Source organism: Schistocerca gregaria, chromosome 10 (genome assembly GCF_023897955.1).
Source record: "Schistocerca gregaria isolate iqSchGreg1 chromosome 10, iqSchGreg1.2, whole genome shotgun sequence".
NCBI classification, from domain to species: Eukaryota; Metazoa; Arthropoda; class Insecta; order Orthoptera; family Acrididae; genus Schistocerca; species Schistocerca gregaria.
The window spans coordinates 151,113,115-151,132,455 of NC_064929.1; the positions used below are offsets into that span (position 1 = coordinate 151,113,115).

Genomic DNA, 19,341 nt, shown 5'->3' on the forward strand with positions numbered 1-19,341 from the left:
AATACACAGTTCAATTGGGAAAGTTTCTTGATCTTTAAAAGTCACTTTGATACCACCAGTATAGAAAGACAGCACCAACTGACACAGAATTACAGATCAACTTCCATGAAGTCAGCACTGAACAAGTTACCTGCTGGGGAAAGGGAATCAAAGTTGATGAGCAATCCAAGCCATGTGTTGTTTCTGGCAACCCTTTTTTATCACTGAGTAGACGAGTAGTTTAAAGGCAGACTGAAAATTTCTATGCTCCGTCCAGGTTTCGATCCCATGACATCTCAATTTTCAGTCACATACATTACTGCTAGATGACTAGGACCAATCAAATGGAATCTTTCTTCAGCTACTACACAACTTGCAGCACAGATTCAGAGACTGTAGATTCATATAAAAGCAGTAGTATCTTTTTTCATGAAGTGTTGAAGATAGTTGACACAGGAAAGTCATTAGGACATTTATAGATTTCCAGAATGAATTTCCACTCTGCAGTGGAGTTCGCATCAACACGATACTTCCTTACATATAAAAGCTGAGTGCTGATTCGAACTTGGGATCTTCTTTTTACAGGCAAGTGCTCTACAAACTGAGTTACATGACAACTTGTGACCTATCTTTGGAACTTTATTACCATCAGTGTTTCATCTCCTACCTTCCAAACTTCACATTGGTACCCGTGCGTAACATGCATTCCTGGAAAAAAGGATATTGCGGAGACATGGCATAAGTACAGCCTAGTGGGATTGTTTCCAGAATGAATTTTCACTCTGCTCTAGAGTATGTGTAAGTTATGCAAGTGAACTCAAATGCAGTGACCACATTCATGAACAAAATAAAAAAAAAGTAAGGAGCAACTAAGTGAAATGAAGTTTTTGAGAAATCAGATAGGGGTGGTAAAAATGGAAAAGATTTAAAATGAAAGTGTTAGGTAAGTACCAACAGGCGGGAATATCAGTTTAATAAGTTGACATTACAAAACAATGACAAATTATCTACAGAAGATGGAAAAAAACTGGTAGAACTCCATCTCAGAAAAGATCAGTCTGGGTTCTGGAGAAACGTAGGAGCAATAGTGGCCTTACTACATGTTTTGGAAGATAAGTTAAAGAACAGCAGACCTGCCTGGATAGATGTGCATGTTAAAGCACCACTTCTGGGATGGGGAGCTGCACTGACCCCGGACCCAATCAGCCTGACAGGTTAAAGATGAGGGAGACATGCCAGCCAGTGTGGATGTGGTTTTTAGGTGGTTTCCCACATCCGACTAGGTAAATACCGGGCTAGTACCCGATTCCTGCATCAATTATGCAGTTTGCAAACATTTGTGAAACTTTCATTCACTGACACGTAAATAACACTATATACAGACTGTTGGAGTACACATATTCTCTCCTGAGGGGATGACAGGAAGGACATCTTGGCACCCCATAATTAACCATGACAAATCTACCCATAACAAATTTTGATCCTATGCTAATGTGGAACAAAGGCACAAGGTCAAAGTAAGGTTAAAGAATAGCTTATCTATGTTTATAGCAGTCATTAATTTAGGGAAACCTTTTGACAATGTTGACTGCAGCACACACTTTTAAATTCCGAAGACAGCAGGGAGTGGAATATTCTTGACAATTTGAGGGTAAACCAGACTGCAGCTACAAGAGTGGAAGGACATGAAAGGAAAGCAGTAGTTGAGAAGGGAGTGAGACAAGGATGTAGCCTATCCCCTGTTTCTCAACCTCTACAGTGAGTTAACAATAAAGGGAACCAAAGAGGCTTTGGGAAGGGAATTAAAGTTCAAGCTGAATAAATAATAACTTTCACAGAATTACAATGCCATCAGCAATCCTCAGATAATGTAAAGGGCTTGGAAGATCTGTTGAAAGGAACACATAAGTGTCTTGAAATGAACTGAACATTAAGAAAGTAAAACAAATGTAACAAGATGTAGTCAAATCATATGGTGAGGGAATTAGAAGAGTAACTCAGACATTAGAAGCAGTCAATGAATTTTGCTATTTTGGGCACCAAAAAACTGATTGTGGCTGTAGTGGATAGGCCGTAAAGTGCAGGCTACTAATAGCAAGAAAAGTGTTTTTGGAAACATTTAATGTAAATTTAAGTGTCGGGAAGTCTTTTTCTGAAGATGTGTGTGTGAAGTGTGGTGCTGGACAAAAGTGAGGTAGGAGCAAAGATTAGATATATAGGCAGGATAACTACCAAGCAGGTGCTGAACCAAACTGTGGAGAAAGAAAATTTATGTCACAACCTCACTAAAATAAGAGGTTGGTTGATAAGATATACAAACTGAGATAAAATATAATAGGAATTTTTCAATTTCATGGGCATTATAAAAGTCTGATTTTCAAAGAAATTTTATTATATTATTGGTACACGTGTTACCCGTGTATATTTGCATTTTCAGCTGTTTTTAATACTTAGTCTATTGTTGACAGTCAAAAAGGTATGTGTTTCTGAGGGCTTGGCGAATTTTTACTTTCGAAAAAGAGGGATTGAAGAATTTGCATTACATTTTGCTTGAGAAATGGAATAATCTGCACCACATCATTCAAAATATTGACCGTGGCTTTTGAAAATGTACATGTAAGACAAGAGTTTACGAATAGTATAAAAATTTCAGAGAAGGCTGAGAAGACAAAGACGACAACTGTCCTTGATACCCTAGCACATTAATTACTAAAGAATTGCTGATTCTTTGAACCTCAGAATACGAGGTATCATCAGAAAGTAACGAGAATTGTGTTTCGTAGTCTTTTATTTATTCATCAATTTCAACTTCGTCCACTATAGAATAATCCCCCTGATATATAACACACTCATGCCAGCACTTTGCCAGCAGTTTGCTGGGTTTGGTCCCCTGTTACTTCTTTCTATTGCTGAGGCTGAGGAGAACCATGAAAGGTCGTCATTTTGCCACCATTAATGAAACACAAACTGAATCACTGAAGGAGATGAACATCATAATGAAAAGTGAGTTCCAGAAGTGCATCCAAGATTGGAAAAAGTGCTGGCATGAGTGTATTACATCTCAGGGGGATTATTCTAAAGTGGGTGAAGTTGAAATTGATGAATAAATAAAGACTCTTTAAGAAACACAATTCTCATTACTTTTTGATCACACCTTGTATTCTGAGGTTCAAAGAGTGATCAATTTGGTAAAAGAGGGAAGTGTGAGGGTAAAAATTGTAGATGCTGATAAGACCCAATGACAGTAAGCAGACTGAATTGTATGGACAGCTGCAAAAAATTAGTCTTGGATGGAAGACCACAACAACAGGGAGATAACAAACGAGGCAGTTATCAACAAGCAATTGCATTCAGCCCACCTGCCCAAATGGTGGTTGGAATCCCTGGCCATGACGTCCATGATGTTGCAGGTGCTGCTGTTGATGCTGCTGCTGATGTTGATGCTGGTGCTGCCACCCCGGGCTGCCCCGAGATCCTTTCGGAGGGTGCCCCTGATGGTCCCTCAGACGACTCCGGTCTGACGTGTCAGCTGCAAGGCAGATGACACCATTGTACGTTAAGTGTTGAAACACTGCATGGTTGAATATCTCTACTTGCTGTAGCAACACTACTAATTTAAATCTATTTTGTTTTTAAGATAAATATATAAAAATATGATTTTGAGAGACAAGGATGAATTGCTGCATCTCCCCTGCCCACCAGTCGCCAGATTTCAATAATATAGATCCTTTTTGGTCTAATTTAGAGAAAAGAGTGAACAATCGTTAGCCACCTCCACCATTGTTATATGAACTTGTCACTATTTTGCAGGAAGAATGGTATAAGATTCTAAGAGTTCCATGAATACCTTACAAGGTTGATCCTAACTGAGATGACTGGAAGCTATTCTGAGTGCCAACAGTTTTCCCATATTGTATTAGGCATGGTAAAGTGGCGAGTTCTTGCCGTTTCCATATTTTTGTCCACCTTGTGTGCACTGGATGCAGTAGGATCTCTTTGCAGTCAGAAATGTCAGTTCTCAAAACTTTTCAATAGTGTTCCCATCAGGGATTCCCTGTGTTGATTGAACCTTCTCGTAACAAATGTAGCAGCATGCCTCCGAGTCGCTTCGATGTCTTCCTTTAATCCAACCTAGTGGTGATACCAAACATACATAGGAACCTTTTCTATATACTCAGGCCTCCAATAACAGTTTGCAGTGTGGCACTCTGTCAGTTGCTTTCCACATACCTGGGAATATAGCACCAGGATGTTGCCCTTCATCCATGGTTCGCAGGTTATTATGTGATAAATGAGTAAGCTGATTTCTGAGTCGGCATTGCTTAGTAAACTTCAGTGTCAATGAGCAAGTCCCTCGTAGTCAGTCTGACCAACTTTAGATTCGGCTACTAAACCAACGTTCACCTATATCAGGAGCTGGTTTAAGGTGATGTGGGGCCCGCGACATTGAGCAACTGTCAGGGATATTCAGCAATATGCGCAAATTTTTTAAAAAAATATTGCTTAATCCCATACAAAATATGACGACATCCTAAAATATATTTTGGGTCACTACCTACTTAGGCCATCTATTCACTAACATTGACCAAGAGACTCAACTGTTATTACTCTTATTTTTGCTAGGTCAGAAGAATATGTATTGTTTTGTCCCAGAACATGTGCCTCTGTAGACGTATGTACTTACTGGGTATGTGCACTGAGTAATATGTTTATATTTTACGTGTGTAACAGTGATGTATCTCATATGGTTATAGAAGATCCAATGACTGTTAAATTGATGAATAAATGTGATACTCATTCTGCACTGACCGACTTACGTGTTCACTTGATAATGCCAGACAAACTCTACAAAAACAGGATAACAGCGCAGGAGATTATGAATTTGGTGCATGAGCGGTAGTTGCCTTAAGTTGAGGAGAAGGATATGATACCATTTTGAGACCTACGTGTGTTGCCTATGCTGTACAGTGCTCATTTAGAATGATGAAGTTGGCTGAAAATCCTGCTGACTGTGGGATTAGATCGGTAATTAATTTCCTGAATGAGGAGAAGACCACACCACATCCATTTGTAAGGCTGCCAAAGAAAACATGGGTGATTCAATAGTAACAATACTATGAAAGGATAGAGTGCTACTCACCATATAATGGAGATGTAATAAAATGGAGCACTTACATCCGTCCTTATGACGCTATTTATTATATGGCTACCAGTTTCTGTGCTCCAGTGCACCATCTTCAAGCCATAACTGACGCTGAGGGGGTTAACTCCAATCGTCTCAGTTATGTGACTGGATTTGTGATTTCCTGTCAGAGAGGTCACAGTTCATTGTAATTGACGGAAAGTCATCGAGTAAAACAGAAGTGATTTCTGACGTTCCCCAAGGTAGTGTTATAGGTCCTTTGCTGTTCCTTATCAAACGATTTGGGAAACAATCTGAGCAGCCGTCTTCGTTTGCTTGAATATGACACTGTCGTTTATCGACTAATAAAGTCATCAGAAGATCAAAACAAGCTGCAAAACGATTTAGAAGAAATATCGGAATGGTGCAAAAAGTGGCAGTTGACCTTAAATAACAAAAAGTGTGAGGTCATCCACATGAGTGCTAAAAGGAACACGTTAAACTTCGGTTACACGATAAATCAGTCTAATCTAAAAGCTGAAAATTCAACTAAATACCTAGATATTACAATTACCAACAATTTAAATTGGAAGGAACATACAGAAAATGTTGTGCGGAAGGCTAACCAAAGACTGCGTTTTATTGGCAGGAAACTTAGAAAATGTAACAGACCTACTAAGGAGACTGCCTACACTACGCTTGTCCTTCCACTTTTAGAAAACTGTTGCGCGGTGTGGGATCCTTACCAGATCGGACTGACTGAGTACGTCGAAAAAGGTCAAAGAAAGACAGCACATTTTGTATTATGGCGAAATATGGGAGAGAGTGTCACAGAAATGATACATGATTTGGGCAGGACATCATTAAAAGAAAGACTTTTTCGTTACGACGGAATCCTCTCATGAAATTACAATCACCAACTTATTCCTCCGAATGCGAAAATATTTTGTTGACACCGACTTACATAGGGAGGACCGATCACCAAGATAAAATAAGGTAAATCAGAGCTCATACGGAAAGATATAGGTGTTCATTCTTCCTGCGCGCTATACGAGATTGGAATAATAGAGAATTGTGAAGGTGGTTCTATGAACCCTCTGCCAGGCACTTAAAAGTGATTTGCAGAGTATCCGTGTAGATGTAGTAGTCAACAACTATGAACTGATTTTTGCAGACTGCCTGTAACAGTGATGTGGTGTCCACGGCCATCAACTACAAACTATATCAACAAGTGGAGACGTAGAGTTGCAGAAAGGTATCAAGAAGACTGCTAAACAAGAACACTTTCAGTTGAGAGGCCTTCTGAAGTAGATAACACACACATACATTCAGGCCAATACAAGTCACTTACCACGACCACTGTCTCTGGCTACCAAGACCAGACTGGGAGCAACTGCAGATGAAGGGAGAATCAATCTGGGTGGTCAGGGTAAAGAGAGGGCTGTAGAGGAGAGAGGGGGGGGATAGTAAGGTAGGGGTGGGGGACAGTCAAGGGATTCTTGTGGGAAATTACTGGGATGAGGTGGGGAGAGGGTAGGGCAGCTAGGTGCAGTTGGGTGGTTGGATGGAGGGCAGGGGGAAGAAGAGAAGACTGTGGGTGCATTGTTAGAATAGAAGGCTGTGTAGTACTGAAGTGGGAACAGGAAATGAGATAGGTGGGTGAAGGACAGTAACTAATGAAGGTTGAGGCCAAAGGAGGTTACAGGAATGTAGGATATATACTGCAGGCAGAGTACCCATCTGTGCAATTCAAGAAAGCTTATGTTGGTGCACAGCTTGCTTGTTGGTACCCAGATCTTACACACACCACCCAGAATGCTTCTTCCCTCATGAACAGTTGCTCAAAATCTGGCCTTGGTGGCCAGAGACAGTGGTTAGGTGTATGTTGAGTTATGTCTATGTGTGTAATTGAGTCAGTGTATGCATGTGTGTACGTGTGGGTGTGGGGATGGGGATGGGTGTTTTGTCTATAGCAGAAGAAGGCCTTCTGGCTGACAGCTTACCTGTTTAGCAGTCTTTCTGTTGTGTCTGTCTGTGACTCAACTACTCTACTTTACAGGGTGGAGAAAAATTGTCACGAAATTTTAACCCTGGATAGCTGATGACAGTAAGAACCAAAATTACTAATGTTGTGTAGGTCGATAACACACCATCTTCAAATTATGGAAGCTTACTGCTACACGCTCCAATTGGCTGTGGGATTGCCCTGTTGCCGTTCATGAGTTGACAGCAGCGCTGCAGCTGTCAGTTCACACATAGACTATGCGATCAAAAGTATCCGGACACTTGGCTGAAAATGACTGACAAGTTCATGATGCCATCCATTGATAATGCTGGAATTCAATATGGTGTTTGCCCACCCTCAGCCTTGATGACAGCTTCCACTCTTGCAGACATACATTCAATCAGGTGCTGGAAGGTTTCTTGGGGGGTCGGTGAGGCCTGGCACAAAGTCGGCATTCCAAAACACCCCAAAGGTGTTCTATAGGATACAGATCAAGACTCTGTGCAGGCAAGTCCATTACAGGGATGTTATTGTCATGTAAGCACTCCACCACAGGCCATGCGTTATGAACAGGTGCTTGATCGTGTTGAAAGATGCAGTCGCCATCCCTGAATGGTTCTTCAACACTTGGAAGCAAGAAGGTACTTACAACATCAATGTAGTAGGCCTGTGCTGTGAGAGAGCCATGAAAAACAACAAGGGGTGGAAGCCTCCTCCATGAGAAACATGACCACACCATAACACCACAGCCTCTGAATTTCAGTTTTGGCACTACATACGCTGGCAGATGATGATCAATAGGAATTTGCAACACCCACACCCTGCCATCTGTTCGCCACGTTGTTTACCGTGATTCATTACTCCACACAACGTTTTTCCTCTGTTCAATCATCCAATGTTTATGCTCCTTACACCAAGCGAGGCGTTGCTGGGCATTTACTGGTGTGATGTGTGGTTTATGAGCAGCTGTTCAACCATGAAATCCAAGTTTTCTCACCTCCAGCCTAACTGTCATAGTACTTGCAGTGGATCCTGATTCAGTTTACAATTCCTGTGTGATGGTCTCGTTAGATGACTGTATATTACATATTACAACCCTCTTCAACTGTCGACCGTCTTGGTCACTCAACAGATGGCAGCCTGTACACTTATGTTGTACATGTCCCTTCACATTTCCACTTCACTGTCACATCAGAAACAGGGGACCTGGGGATGTTTAGAAGTGTGGAAATCTCGCGTACAGGTGTATGATACAAGTGACACCCAATCACCTGACCACATTCAAAGTCCACGAGTTCTGCAGAGCGCCCCATTCTGCTCTCTCACGACGTCTAATGACTACTGCAGTCACTGATATGGTGTACCTGGCAGTAGGTGTCAGCACAATGCGCCTAATATGAAAAACGTATGTTTTTGGGGGGGTTTGATCACATAGTGCACGAATGTCCCTCGCCCCATTACTGCCCCAACGTGTTACACACACATGTCGAATAGGTCACCTGTGATTTAATCATACCCTAAGCATGGTGGCATAGTATTCGTTTGAAGAACAACGAGATATGGTTTTTGTTTATGGATGAGCCATCAGTAATGTGCATGAAGCTTGTTGGTTGTATGAGTAACGATACTCAGCAAGACGCCACCCACACCTGCGAACTTTTACAGCAATTCACTGGCAGCTTTGTGAAACAGGCTCGTTAGTGGGATATCATGGTGATGCTGGAAGATCTTGAACACAGTGTGATAGTGCATTTGAAGATTCTGTTCTCGAATGCTTTGAGAAAGCATCTACGACAACTACTTGAGCAGTTGGACACGACATGGGGGTCACTCATTGATTAGTGTGGGAGGTTTTGAGCAATGATGAGCAGCATTAATTTAGTTTCCACCCTGTCCAAGACCTAAATCCTGTGGCGGACGACAAACAGAGGCTCGAGTTTTGCCCGTGGTTTCTGCGATGTGTTGCACGAGATCCCGACTTCCCCACCATTGTGTTGTTTACCGATGAGTGCACCATCCATCGGGGTGTCCTCCACAACACTTGGAACGTTCATTGCTGGGCAAGGGGAAATCCTCAGGTCAAGAATGTCCACAGATATTAGGAATGATTTTTGCTCAAATTGTGAGCGACCATCTGATTGGGCCAGTCCATCTACCTCCCTGACTTACCGGGGCAAATTACCTTCACTTTTTGTAAGAAATTCTGTCCCGATTGCTGGAAGATGTTCCCATGCACATATGGCTATGCATGTGGTTGCAGCACGATGAGGCACCCACACACAACAGTTGTGCTTTGTGCGGATATTTAAACGAACTCTTCGACGGCTGGATAATTGGCAGAGGTGCTCGTACGACACGGCCCTCGCGATCACCAGACCTCATGCCACTAGACCTTTTTCTGTGGGTATTCTTCAAGGTTCTAGTTCACCCACCTGAACATGAAGAGGAATTAATGGATCACATTCAACATTCCGCCAATCACATAAAGGCAATGCCATGACTCTTTGAAAGAGTTTGGAAAAACACCACTCGATGTTACCAAGCTTGTGTCGCACCAGAGGGTCGCAAGTTCGAGCACCTGCTTTAAGCAAACAATGTCCTAACTACAAAAAAGGCCCTTTTCAGAGCTGATACAATTTGTAAAAGACTTTCTGTATGTGAACACAGCTGTTGACGGGTTTGCTCCCAGTGCGTCTTATCACAAAACTACAATAGATGTGTCGGGACCCACGCAGATTTGTCCCCAGACCTCCTAGAGTGGAAGGCTGGCGCGCTACCACCGAGCATGCGGGCTACATCACGGTCTCCGCCAGGCAAAGCATTTGCTGTCATGCATTTTCCAGAGTATTTGGCAACAGGGCAATCCTGCGGCCAATCGGAGCATGTGGTGCCAAGTTTCCGTAGTTTAAAAATTGTGCGTTGGCGACCTACACAGCATTTGTAATTTTGGATCCTACTGGTATCAGATGTTGTTGTTGCTATGGTCTTCAGTCCTGATACTGGTTTGATGCAGCTCTCCATGCTACTCTATCCTGTGCAAGCTTCTTCATCTCCCAGTACCTACTGCAATGTACATCCTTTTGAATCTGCTTAGTGTATTCATCTCTTGGTCTCCCTCTACGATTTTTACCCTCCATGCTGCCTTCCAATGCTAAAGGCATCAGATATCCAGGATTAAAATTTCGTGACAGAGTTTTTCTCCACCCTGTATAGTGACTAGCAATCTGTCCTTTTCATAATGTTGTCATTATTCCATCCTGTATTTTTCACTGTTTGATTCAATAGTAAGAAAATGGGTCAGACAGGTCAGTGAATGACGACATCAAACGCAGGGTGAAAAATGAAGTGGATGTCCATGTTTGGTTAGTAAAGAATTCATCTGTGCAGTTAAAAGACTCTTAGAGGAAACCCAGAAGATTACAGTTTCTGACCTTTCTACAAATTTTTGGCAAATTTCAAGATTATTTCTTCTCATTGCTCGAGCAGAGCATGCTCTAAACAGCAAAAAGAGTTCCGAAAGTGCAAGACCTGCCTGAGTACTGGGAGCAATCTCTGGAGGAATATGATGTACAGGCTAAAATTCAGTTCACTGAATTATTATTGGAAGTCTAAGTGAAGGCTAACACTTACCCAAAAGGCAAGAGTGAAGACAAGTTATGCTAGAAATTGCAAAGTTTCTTTGCAAGGAGGGTGTTAATTATTACAGACAACATGTTGGGTCAGACAGAAGGGAGGCCCCCAAACAGTTGAGCAATGTTTACCTGCTGTGTGTGACCTCCACTGTCCGTGCGGCTGCTGATTGAACCGGGCACTGGGGCTGCCATTCTGGAACCACTGCTGGGGCGGTGCCGGCAGTGCACCTACCCCTGCGCCTTTGCCGTGGTGCACTCCACTCCCACTGCCAAACTGCTGCTGTTTTTGGTGCAACTGCATCCAGCTCTGGCCAGATGCTCCAAACTGCAGAGCACCACCGGCAGCTTCCAACTCGGCAAGTGCCACTCGGGCTGCACTCTCCGATGCCTGCAGTTTACAGAAAAGGCACTTTAAAGTTGCTCCTACCAATTATTAAACACTGAGCAATAAGCTGGTATGTCAGATGTCACTGTCGAAAAGTAAAGTTTTGAAGGCACTACAAAAGAAACGAGCAGTTATACAGACTAGAGGAGATCCCCAGTGGTGGGATCTACTTTTTGAAATCACTTGTACTGTAGTGTAGGTTCTTGTCCCAGGTACCACACCTGCAACGTTTCACTTTTTTACCCTGGTTGACCCTCAGTTAGTGTTGCACAAAAAATTCTGGACTGATACGCAAGTGGTTGAGAGTTTGCCTCAATGAATACCGCCCCCCCCCCCCCCCTCTCTCTCTCTCTCTCTCTCTCTCTCTCTCTCTTTCTTTCTTCCTTTACAACTATGTCCAAAATCTGATAAAAGAGGATGACACACACACACACACACACACACACACACACACACACACACACACACACAGGGAGACGGAGGGGAGAGAAATGTTGGAGAGGGTGGGGGGAAGGGATAAGGGACGAGGCGGAGGGAGAGATTAAGGTAAAGGGAAGGACAATGACAGGTATGGGGAGGGAGATTAGGTGAGGGGGATGGAGAGATGTGGATGAGGGGCAGATGTGGGGGGGAGGTGACATGCAGATGCGGGGGGCGGAGGTGGGTAGACACGGGAATGTGCAGATATGTGGGGGCAGGAGCCGGTATGTGTGGGGGGGAGGGCGGGGGGTGCGATGGCAGATATGCAGGGGGGGCAGAATTACGGAGGGGGGGGGGGGGCGGTCATTCAGAGGATGTGGCGGGGCATGGGGAGATGTGGGGGGCAGGATCAGGGGCAGATGCAGGGGTTTTCTATAACTATCTCAGATGAGCATGCTATCTTTGCTGGGTGTTTGTGATGAGTTTTAGTTATCAAAGTACTGTGGCAAAAATAACCAACTACAATCAAAAGTGAATAAACTGATGAAAAAGGAAGAAGTTAAGTCATAAAATAAGTAGAATAATGAACTGCACATACAGTATATAAAAGGAGAGGTGAATCCAGGACTGTAAAGCAATGGGTACAATGAACTCCTGTGAAGATCCGTGACACAAAACGTAAGCAATGTTACTGCAACAAGACACTTTTCGACACTTCGTGGTCAATTTTATGGATAAAGTTTTGGACACCATGACGCTGTCAGTGTTTGGGAAATGCTTGAAATTTGTGTTTGTGCCTAGAAACTTGCTTGTAACTGATTTTATCAGCGCTGCTGAAGAAGCTATTAGACCTCTTCCCAGTAATGATGCAGAAGAAGTCAGATGTGAAACTACGAGAGCTCCACCCCAGAAGAATAACATTTCCTCGACAGAAAGGACCACAATACGCAAGCTACAAGACGATTCTCACACTGTGGTCCTTCCAGTGAATAAGGGAAATGCCACTGTGCTGCTACGTGACCTTTATTAATCGAAAATTTATATTTTGTTGACTGTACCAATGTACAGGAAGCTTGATAAAACCCCCCAGGGACAGGAGAAAGAGAAATAACAGTGGTGCTGTATTCTTCTTCCCTTCTGCAAGAAGCTGTACAATGATTAAGACACCATAGCTCTGTCCCAACACAGTTATATGGCTTACCAAAAATACACAAAAACAGTCTTTCATTACATCCTATTGTGAACAATATCGGCACTCCAATGTACGACCGAGCTGGACATACTGAATCTTTACTGAGAACTTTTGCAGGGAAGTGTTCATATTATATTCAAATCGTGTGGGACATATTAGTAAGCTCTGATGTCATCTCACTCTGCACTAGGGTCCCTCTCATGGATTTGCTGTCACTCATCAGAAGTAAGTCTAAAGCTGATATAACAGCACTATTTCACCACGTCCTTTCCTCAACCAACTTTTTATTCAATAGTGAATATTTTGAGCAAATTGATGGTGCTGTCCCCTCTGGTAGCAAACTTTTTTTTATGGAAGACTTTGAGGAGGGCAATTGATTCAGCGGAATTTAAACCCAAGGTCTTCTGGTGAAATGTGGATGATACTTTTGTAGTGTCACTCCACGATGAAGAGGAACTGTTACACTTTTTGGAGCACTGGAATTCTATTCACGAGAATATAAAATTTCCGATGGAAGTGGAGAAGGGTGGCTGTCTGCATTTCTGGATGTCTTGGTCACATGGAAAGTGGACAGATCATTGTGGGATTCCGTTTATCTTAATGCCCACACATACAGATCTGTATTTGCAGGCATTTAGCTGCCACTACGCATCACAAAACATGGGCATCGTTCGAATGTTGGTTCACCGGGCACATATTGTGTGTGATGGAGAGCCTTGCACAGAAGCTGGAACACGTTCAGTCAGTGGTTACAGATAATAGATATTCTCTATATCAAATCACCACAGCTTCACAGAAGAATGAGCGTGACAATTCACATGATCAAGATGAGAACAACTGGTTCAAGTCCAGGGCATTCCTCCTGTATGTAAGTAACATTTTATTGGAATTAGGCAGAATGTTATGAAAAAGTCAAGTCAAAGTAATCTTCCGCCTACCTACAAAGACATGTGCTCATCTCGGTTCGGCAAAGGACAATCTGGGACTGTGGAAAACTAGAATCTGCAAAGTACCTTGCCAGTGTGGCAAAGCCTACAATGGTCAGACAACGTGCACTTTGCGTGAAAGATTTGTTGAACACGATCGCCACACTCGACTTTCGCAGCTCAGTAAGTCAGCCATACCCATGCACTGTATCTCCACAGGACATTCCATGGATTACTCTCCCACGCGAGTCTTAGGCTTCAACGAGATCCTTCTGGGATTTAGTTATTAAGGAATTGGTCCGTTTAGTACAAGATCTTATTAATTGTGGTGGTTTTCAACTGGATAAGGCATGGGACCTGGTGATATCTTTAATTTATTCAGAAAGAAATTTTATGACCTATGATACATTCAGTGACATTTAATTTTATTCATTTTAAAATTTGAATTTTAACTGTGCATTCTGATACAGCACGTGCATGCAGTATCTCAGAACCCACATGCCTGTGCATCATAGACGAAACAGTACTCGAAGAAAGTGCTGAACTTGACAGAGGTCACTCATGTAGCAGCTGTCTTTGGGCATGCATCTTCTTGCCAATTTCTTGTATAAAGGTAGTGATGTTCACGAGCAATCCCCAACTACAAAATTCTCCCCTGAAGATGGTTGAAAGATTGTCAGCTAAAATATCGTGGCAAGAAGATGAAACCATCTGACTGCAAACCTAAAACTACATGAAATACTTTTTAATTCTCTGTTTACAAATTTTGTCATCGTCATTTTGTGAACTACATACTGACTTGCAAGTTCGCATGAAACCTTATTTCAAGTTCTCACGTTTCGCTCCACCACTCAGTATTTTTGTATGTAACTGCTAAAGAGCACAACACAGCAAAATTATAACACATCTATGATACAGCATCAAGTTTCCATTGCCCTGGATAACTAAATCAAGATTACAGCAGGTGAAGATGTGGCGAAGACAGACCTGTTCCCTGTTAGCAGCGCACTCGCCTTGGTAGGTAGTGTTGTCCGGCATCTGAACGTTAGCCTGCACTGTCCCGTCTTCCTGGGGAACGTATGCATAGCGGGGGATGCCAAGTCCTACAAAAAGAACACAGAAACATATCAATATCCTGCTGCACACACACACACACACACACACACACACACACACACACACACACACACACACACCTCCTCACATGTCAGTTCACTATGTGGTCAGCAGTAATTTTTATTGTCTTTTCATCTTGTTAAGTTTATGCATTCAAGTGTCCTATCATTTTACCTAGACACACATCCTGCTACATAAAGTGCTGAATCACTGGACCAAAGTCTGAAGGCAATACAGAGCCCTACCAACCAGGAAACCACATGGCAATCAGATTTTTGTAATTTTTTATATTTGTGGTATGTAAAGCTCACAACTCAAATATAAATGACCAAAAGCAGTTAAATACAACATTCTAAAATACTTGAGAAAAAGGCTTAGAATTTTTCCTCACATCTCTATCTAGCCGAAGCTACAATGAGTCTTCAATGAACCACTTGGCTCCTCACACGTGTTGTCCAGGTTTTATTCATGGCTGACGTAAATTTTTAAACAAAACTGCATGTCCTGTGAACATTTACCTGAAGTGTAAAATACGTAAAGATAGGGATGGGGAAACATGAGAGAGAGAGAGAGAGAGAGAGAGAGAGAGAGAGAGAGAGAGAGAGATCGGTAGCTCTTGAGACCAGGAATTACTGGATCACTGGTTCGAGTCTTGTTTCAGTCATCACCTTTTTCATTTTTTTTCTACCCAGGTTGAACACCTACATCATTTGAATATGATATTCACCAAATACACACTAATTAAAACAATTCTAATTAACATTTTCATGAAAAATGTGCATCTTCTTATTAATAATTACATACCACACACAAAATTCCAATTTTCATACCAAATAAAAATTATTAATTACGGACCTTTAATAAATGATGGTCAATAAAGATCGTTTGAATTAAAAAAAAAGAAATTAATTGATTTTATGTTTCATGGATATGCTTATAAGAGCATGATGCATCTTTGTTTAAAAATTTGCATCAGCTAGGAATCGAACCCAGGCCACCCACACTGCAAGCAAAGAAAGTAATTTTCTTGAGAATTTTCGAGACTTGCTTGAAACTGCTTCGGGGATACATAATTGATCCTCAACTTCACATACCATAATAAAAAAGGTCTGTTACACAGTATCTGACCTTGGGCAGGGAAATAAAAGCTGGTTTACTTGGGGTGTTGGACACCTAATCACACTCAAAGTAATTCCCTTTGGACTCCACAAACTTCTCTCAGCAGTGCCGCCATTGTTGGGAGCATGCTGGAAAAGACTTTTAGAATGGAGTTTAGGTTGGCTGTTGTTGCTGCCATAATGTCCTCTCATCTGAAAGTGCGTTTCTTTCAATGGCCTCCTGAGTTTGATGAACACCAGAAATTGCAGGGGTGCCGAATCAGAAGAGCAAGGAGCCTGTTGAAGCACAGGTATCTAATTTTTCCGCAAAAAAGTCTGTATCCCACTTCAAACTTTCTATGAGATTTGTAATGCTCTCACAATGGCTAAATGTACCAGTCACAAATCTTGCCACTCTTCTTCAGACCTTTTCAATCTCTTGAAAGAGACCCAACTGGTAAGGGTCCCATATAGAATACTCCAAGACTGGACAAACTAATGCATTGTGAGCAATTTCCTTTGCTGAAGGACTGCATCACTTCAGGATTTTGTTTGATTGTATCTCCTGTAAAGCTTACCTCTGGCCTGGAACATGTGCAGAAGTTTCATGCAGCTGCTCTCTGTTGAAGGTTTCTGGATGCTCTTGGCTGGCGAAGTCTGTAAGAAAACACCTAAATAATGAGTGTGCCGAAAAGTGAAAGAGTAATTCTACACTTAACGGGCAACTATGGAAGTAAGCAGAACAGAATTATTACAGTATCAAGGTGCAAGAGAATTTACACAATCTGAAAGGAGTAATAATGTAAGGAAGGAGTTGCTGCTGTGGTCTTCAGCCCACAGACAGGATTGATACAGTTCTCTACGGTAGTCTATCTTAAGGATGCTTCTTCATCTCTGCATCCATTTGAACCTGCTTACTGTATCATCTACCACTACATCTACATCTACAAGGATACTCTGCAAATCACACTTAAGTGGCTGGCAGACAGTTCATCGAACCACCTTCACAATAATTCTCTATTATTCCAACCTCTAACAGTGTACGGAAAAAACAAACACCTTTATCTTTACAAGCGTGCTTTGATTTCCCTTATTTTATTATGATGACCAGTTCAGATTGTGTAGGTCAAAATATTTCTGCCTTCAGAGGAGAAAGTTGGTGATTGGAATTTATAAGAAGATTCCGCCACAACAAAAAACACCTATGTTTTAATGATGTTCACCCAAAATCCTGTATCATGTCACCGACATGCTCTCCCCTATTTCACGATAATACAAAACGCTCTGCTCTTCTTGGACTTTCTCAATGTAATCCATTAATTCACTTGGGGGGAAGGATCCCAGACCACACAGCAATACTCCAAAAAAGGATGGACAAGCGCAGTGTAGGCAATGTCTTTAGTAGATCTGTTACTTTCCCTAAGTGTTCTGCCAATATAACACAGTATTTGATTTGCCTTCCCCGCCATTCCCTGTGTGTTCTTTCCAATTTAAGTTGTTCGAATTGTAGTTCCTACATATTTAGAAGAATCTGTGGCCTTTAGAGATGAATGATTTATCATGTACCCGATGTTTGATGGATTTCTTTTAACACTCACATGGATGACCTCACACTTTCCATTATTTACATATGTTTTGATCTTCTGACAACTTTACTAGATGATAAATGACAGCATCATCTGCAAACAACCTAAGATAGCTGCTATAAATCATTTATATAAATAAGACAGCAGAATCCCTGTAACACTACCTTGGGGAATGCCAGAAATCACTTCTGTTTTACTCGATGACTTTCCATCAGTGCAAGGAAATCACAAATCTAGTCACACAACTGAGATGATATTCTACAAGCTCGCAACTTAGCTACCAGTCACTTTGGTGTTACCGTGTCAAAGGCCTTCAGGAAATCTAGAAACACAGAACCAATTTGAAATCCCTTGTCAGTAACACTCAACACTTCATGTCAGTAAAGAGCTAGTTGTGTTTTACAAGAATGATGTTTTCTAAATCCGTGTTGACTGTGTGTCAATACACAGTTCTCCTTGAGGTAATTTTTCAAACATGATATACATTCCAAAATCCTGCTACATATCGACATTAATGATATGGGCCTGTAATTTAGTGGATTACTCCTGCTACCTTTTTTTGCGAATATTTGTAACCTGTGCAACTTCCTAGTCTTTGGGTACGGATCTTTTGCCGAGAGAGCAGTTGTATACGGATGCTAAGTATGGAACTATTGCATCAGTATACTTGAATGGAACCTAAATGGTATACTGTTTGTGTAGTGTGTAGAATTTATGAAACCAGAGACATTCCATTGTGATTTGGAAAAACATCATACATATTATCCTGGAGATAGGGAATGCAAGACATATGGCTAAATTAGCTTGCCATCTAAGGTGACCATGTTCCTGACAATAACAGTATAAAGACAACTGAGAATCTGGTAGATGATGATCCATTTGGTTTTAGCAAACATAAAGCCACTGGAGATGCAGTTCTGACAATGCACATGGTAATGGAGGCAAAATCTAAGAAAAATCAAGACACTTTCACAAAATATTTCAACTTAGGAAAAGCATTTAGCAACATAAAATGGTGGCAGACGTTTGAAATTTTCAGAAAATAGACCTATGCTATCGGGAATGACCATTTATAAACAATAATCAAACAATGGAAAGTCCAGGATGGAATGTAACAATATTATGAGAAGGAAAGCTGCTACTCACCACATTAACGGAGATGCTGAGTCGCAGATAGGCACAACAAAAGACTCTCACAATTATAGCTTTCAGTCATTAAAGCCTTTGTCAACAATAGATGAAGACTTTAACGGCAGAAAGCTATAATTGTGAGTGTCTTTTTGTTGCACCTACCGTTGACTCGGCATCTCTGCTATATCGTGAGTGGCAACTTTCCTTCTCATAATATTGCTACATTCCATTAATAAACAATATATAGAATAACCAAGAAGGAATAATAAGAATGAAAACCAAAAGACAAGTGCTTGGATCAAAAAGGGTGTAAGACAAGAATGTAGTCTTTTGCCCCTACTGTCCAACCTGTACAATGATCAAGCAAAATAAATGAAATGTTCAGGAGTGGGATTAAAATTGAGGGAAACAACATCAACAATGAGATTCAGTGATAGCACTGCTATTTTCAGTGAAACTGAGGAAGAATTACAAGAATTTATTAAATACAAAGAACAATCTAGTGGCAAAGAATATATATCAAGAGTAAATAAAAGCAATACAAAAGCAGTGAGGACTATAGCGGAAATTAGATTATTGGTAAATTTAACATCAAAATTGGGGATCAGGTAGTAGATAAAATGAAGAAATTCCACCAAGTTGCAAGCCAAATAATGCATGACAGATGATGCAATGAAAGATGTAAGAAGCAGACCAGTGCACAAGAAGGGGCATTCCTTTCTACATGAAGTTCACTGTTATCAGACATCG

The 19,341-nt window shown here is 41.5% G+C and overlaps 1 protein-coding gene across 1 annotated transcript in view; it reads right to left on the bottom strand.

Moving 5' to 3' along the window:
• Nucleotides 1-19,341, bottom strand: part of LOC126293418 (5'-3' exoribonuclease 1) — a 188,113-nt gene that overhangs the window by 11,694 nt on the left and 157,078 nt on the right. Inside the window, exons 29-32 of the mRNA XM_049986642.1 lie at nucleotides 16,453-16,531; nucleotides 14,649-14,764; nucleotides 10,868-11,126; nucleotides 3,339-3,508 (exon numbers count right to left, since the gene is read on the bottom strand). Of these exons, the coding sequence (XP_049842599.1) occupies nucleotides 3,339-3,508; nucleotides 10,868-11,126; nucleotides 14,649-14,764; nucleotides 16,453-16,531 (624 nt within the window). The remainder of the gene's footprint in view (nucleotides 1-3,338; nucleotides 3,509-10,867; nucleotides 11,127-14,648; nucleotides 14,765-16,452; nucleotides 16,532-19,341) is intronic.